General features: G+C 46.2%; 1 protein-coding gene across 4 annotated transcripts in view; it reads left to right on the forward strand.

Annotated features, from left to right (window-relative positions):
- The window catches only part of LOC106582832 (SLIT-ROBO Rho GTPase-activating protein 2), a 140,165-nt gene that overhangs the window by 79,930 nt on the left and 55,235 nt on the right, over positions 1–5,000 (forward strand). For 3 of the 4 annotated variants that reach the window (XM_014166320.2, XM_014166321.2, XM_014166323.2), the window contains exon 3: positions 2,132–2,324. In XM_014166320.2, the coding sequence (XP_014021795.1) occupies positions 2,132–2,324 (193 nt within the window). Of the gene's footprint in view, positions 1–779; positions 966–2,131; positions 2,325–5,000 lie in introns of those variants that run through there. The other variant, XM_014166322.2, reaches the window with a different exon arrangement.

Here is a 5,000-nt window from a genome sequence, read left to right on the forward strand (position 1 = left end):
GCGGAAAGTGAAAGAAGCTTTTCCAATCCCTCTCTTGAGTGCTGTGGCCACCCTTTCCTGCTGGGCCCTCAGGTCATTTGTGCACTCTCTCTCTCTCTCTCTCTCTCTCTCTCTCTCTCTCTCTCTCTCTCTCTCTCTCTCTCTCTCTCTCTCTCTCTCTCTCGTTTGCTCTTTCCTACTTATTCTTCTGTGAGTCTTTTCTCAGTTCTCTCTATTTTTGTGTGAAGCCAAAATAAGTTGTGCAAGTCATTTGGTATGTATCTGGTTTGCCTGTGTTGTGTGTGTCTTCCTGTTACATTGTCTTTGTAATTACAGGCCTGCGTGTGTGTTGTGTGTGTGTGTGTGTGTGTGTGTGTAGTGTGTGTGCCGCATCCAGGCATGACAATGAATCATTTCCCGTCATTCAAGATGACACAGCCAGAAAATCGCAAATTACTGTACACAAACAGCAGACATCATTCAACACACAACACAGACACATGTAGACAAAGGCTGAAAGCCAAACTGTAGTACACACACACACACCTGCCTTATTACACACAAACCTGTGTGTCTGTATCATGTACTGTAACTAGATGATGTCATTCGAAAGCAGTCTACCCTCTAATCAGCAGAGAATGAACATCAAGATGGGAGACTGGTGTGTGTGTGTGTGTGTGTGTGTGTGTGTGTGTGTGTGTGTGTGTGTGTGTGTGTGTGTGTGTGTGTGTGTGTGTGTGTGTGTGTGTGTGTGGGAGGGAGGGAGGGAGGGAGGGAGGGCATAGCTTTCAGACTGAGTTTACAGTCAGACAGATAGTTGTAAATCCCACTTCTCTTTGTGGCTTTGTGAAACTGTCCTCTCAGCTGGAAGCGGCAGAGCAGAGCAGAGTTGCTGAGAGTTAGTGTCAGACAGTGGCCACACTCACTCAGGCTCAGCAATATGGAAGCTAAAGCCATCCGCTTCATATACAGCAGGGGGTGTAAAGGTAGGACACGAACAACGGTTTATGTGTGTGTGTGTGTACAGTTTTGTGTGTGTGCTTGTGTGAGCGCTGATCGTGTGTGTGTAGGTGTGTGGGAGAGATGATCGTGTGTGTGTGTGTTATTTTAAGACTGAGGGGTTCATAGAATCTCAAGCCCTCTTGTCTGCCAGGCAGCTATGAGAGCATAGCATTAGTCTGTCATCTGTCATCCCTAATCCAGTTTAGCATCATGCGTGTGTGTGTCCTCAAGACATGAAATGCTGCCTTCACATTCGCTCAGGATCCTCTGCTTGGCATGGCCTCAGTCTCTCTCTCCATTCAGTGTGTGTGAAGCCTTACTCACACACGCACACACGCACACACACACACTTACATACATACATACATACATACATACATACATACATACATACATACATACATACATACATATATATACACACACACACACACACACACACACACACACACACACACACACACACACACACACACACACACACACACACACACATACATAGCAGGGTTTCCGTTAGAAAAATGTGCCGCTCTACAAATTAGCCTGTGAAGTTGTAATAAAATGAAGTAGAACAATGTTCTTATATCAACATGAAATGTTTTATTGAAAAGTGAAACATCGCCGTTGCATCGTCATCCCTGCAATAAATCATCTTTAGCCTAGAAAAACAGGTCGCCTACACAATAATAAAACACAACTTCACAATAGAATATTTGTTTACTATAATAGGCTATTTGTATGAATATTTTTTTGAAATACAATCGAGGCCTCTCTATAATTTAATTTAGACTAGGCATTAACATTTGCGAACACCAGGGCCATGGCTAGTAGGGATCCAGCTTTGTGAAATGAACGTCAGATTTGACTTTTCGAAGCAGGTGAGGATAAATAGGTTAAGGTTAGGCAAAAGGCTAGGGTTAGCTAAAAACAAATGACACCTTTTGACGTTAATTTGACAAAAGCTGGATCCCTTCTCGCCATGACCGGGCCAGCCCACCCCACTCCCATCAAATCCGGTATATAAATAAACGGAATTCGTTAAGGCCGGTTCACTGTGAGAGAGCTTGTTTTACAATGCTCCTGTGAAACGAGGACCGCGCCACACATTTCTGACCCTGTTCTCTAACCCCTTCTTCCCCTTCCTGTGTAGAGATCCGTGCCCAGCTGGTGGAGCAGTTGAAGTGTCTGGACCAGCAGTGTGAGCTGAGGGTGCAGCTGCTGCAGGACCTGCAGGACTTCTTCAGGAAGAAGGCAGAGATCGAGATGGACTACAGCCGTAACCTGGAGAAACTGGCCGAGAGATTCCTTACGAAGACACGCAGCACCAAGGACCACCAGCTCAAGTAAAATACACACACGCGCATACACAGACGCACACACACCACCACTCTGTCGGTGATGTTAAGCCAGCGTTGCGTAAACAGCTTAGTGAGATGTGAACTGATATCATCTGAAGAGGGTTTGACTACAGAGACACAGAGAGAGAGAGAGAGAGAGAGAGAGAGAGAGAGATCATGGCCTGGTCATCTCTGGGTTTCCCCCACTGACCCAGATCTGTGTGTGTGTGTGTGTGTGTGTGTGTGTGTGTGTGTGTGTGTGTGTGTGTGTGTGTGTGTGTGTGTGTGTGTGTGTGTGTGTGTGTGTGTGTGTGTGTGTGTGTGTGTGTGTGTGTGTGTGTGTGTCCAGGCAGTGCAGGGTGATCCATCACTCATACACACTCAGTAGTGCTGGGCTTGGTGTATGCCTCTTAAACTGTCTCTCCGTCTGCCTTCTCACCACACTGTAACATCAACACTAGGAATATTTACATGGAGCAACATTGACTACAATTTACACTCATGTCTTCCTGTGTGTGTGTTTGTGTGTCCATGTGGGTCCTTGTGTTCCATTGCCAACAATGCCAGGTGGTGATTTTGTGCTCTGAATACTCTGCAGCACCTTGCAGTGTGTAACCTTGTCCAAAAACACGGACACACACACACACACACACACACACACACACACACACACACACACACACACACACACACACACACACACACACACACACACACACACACACACACAGCAGAACAGTGATTATCTCTCCCAGCGTGACACCTGGTTCTATAATTCCTCCTGTGGTGTGAGAGGAGAAGAGAGGTTGATAGAAGGGGAGCGGAGAGAAGAGGAGGGGAAGAGAGGCGAAGAGAGGGAAGGAGTGGAGAGGAGAGGAGAGGAGAGAAGGGGAGAAGAGAAGAGAGGAATGGAGAGCAGCGGAGAGGAGAGAAGGAGAGGAAAGGAGACGCCCTTCGGGGCTTTTAATAATAGCAGTTCTCAACACTGTGATATGACAGGGAAAACACATTAATAACATGGATACACAGCCAGTGGATTAGAAGGAAGGAAAGATTGAGGCTCACTGTCGGCGCTGTTTGAGTGTCTCGTGGCCTCCCTCACCAAAGCGTCTGGCCGCTGTCAGATCCTCTTCCTGTCTAAACCCATAATCCTCTGCTGTAACGTGTGGCGGGCCGCTCTGCTTTACACCACGCTGCGCTGAGCTGTGACGGGTTTGGGACGGCCTGCTGACAGTACACGGTACTAAGAGTAGTACTATAGTAATAACAGCACTAGGTGTAATACTAGCAAGCCTGGTACATGTGACAGTGATTGGGAAGGAAATCGTTACAGTCACATATCGGGATATTATTTCTGTCGATGTATCGTATCGTTTTGACAATATCACAATATTATTTTTGCGCTAGTTGGCTGTACCTGCACCAAAACTCCAGTATTTTCCCTTCATAGCTTGTTCTCCATTGTCTTTTTAAATAGGGAACCAATTTGTTTTCAGCACTTTTATTTCCATGACTGATCAAAACTCGTTTTCTCATGACTCTCTCGTGTCCCTCTTCAGCAGACATATGGTGAGAAATCGCTAATAAAATCACAGTATCGAATCGCAATACATATAGAATCGTGTGAATCGCAGGAATCGCAATACATCGAGATACTTATGTATTGTCCTTGGCAATTTCCAGTACTATGGTATGACAGGCACACACATACACACCTTGGCGAGTGACTGAGTTGACTGTGTGGACATGGAGACATCTGAAGACATCTTAATTTGAGCCAGTTTGCTACAGCAGGAAAAGAATCCTTCAGCAACAGGAAATGTGAATTATTATGTGAATTCTAATGAATGGTCAGCTTTTTGTCGGGGCTGATACATTTAGGGCAAATCAAGTCTGACATTTTAAATGGCAAACTTTAAAAGCCTTTTCAAAATCCATACACTGCAAGTTCGCATTTCCTGCCGTGCAGGAAAAATTCTCAGCAACAAAAGAGTGATCAAATGAACGTCCTACATCTGTAGGTCTTCAGGGAAAGCAAGCTGCTCTGAACTTGTTTGACTGACTCGAGCTACACCACTCTCCTCTTCTGCTTTTCTCCTTTCTTTCTCTTTCACTTCCCTTTTTGTTCCCTTTTCATTTCGCTTCCTCTTTCTTGTTGTCCATCGTGCCATGTTCCAGCCAGTCACGCTCTTCCTGAAATAGATGGTCTACTAGACGTACAGGGGGACTTTTCCTGGGGAAACACACACGATCCCCATGTTGTGTGTGTGATCAATATCCTGTCTGTTTGTGTCTGGACTTTCAGACTCAATAACACCCCCGCGGAGATTACATGTCTCCTGCAGACAGCACACCTCCCCTCTCTGATCGATGCTCGGGGCGATCCTCTCCTCTCAGAGGAGTGTATGGGGAATGGGGGGAGAACGAGAGAGTACTACTGTTTCGTCAGCATCTCATATTTGTCTTGCCCCCTTGCTCTCCCATCCCCCTCTATCGTCTATCGCTCTTTCTACCCCCCTCCCTCTCTCTCTCTTTCTACCCCCCTCCCTCTCTCTCTAACAACTGGGTCTTTAACAGCTCATCTGCTCCGGCTCAGCTCTGGTGCCACGCTGGAATCTCACGTATTTTTGGGTTTTGTGTGTGTGTGTGTGTGTGTGTGTGTGTGTGTGTGTGTGTGTGTGT

The sequence above is a fragment of the Salmo salar genome, chromosome ssa22 (assembly GCF_905237065.1).
Source record: "Salmo salar chromosome ssa22, Ssal_v3.1, whole genome shotgun sequence".
In the NCBI taxonomy this organism is placed as follows: Eukaryota; Metazoa; Chordata; class Actinopteri; order Salmoniformes; family Salmonidae; genus Salmo; species Salmo salar.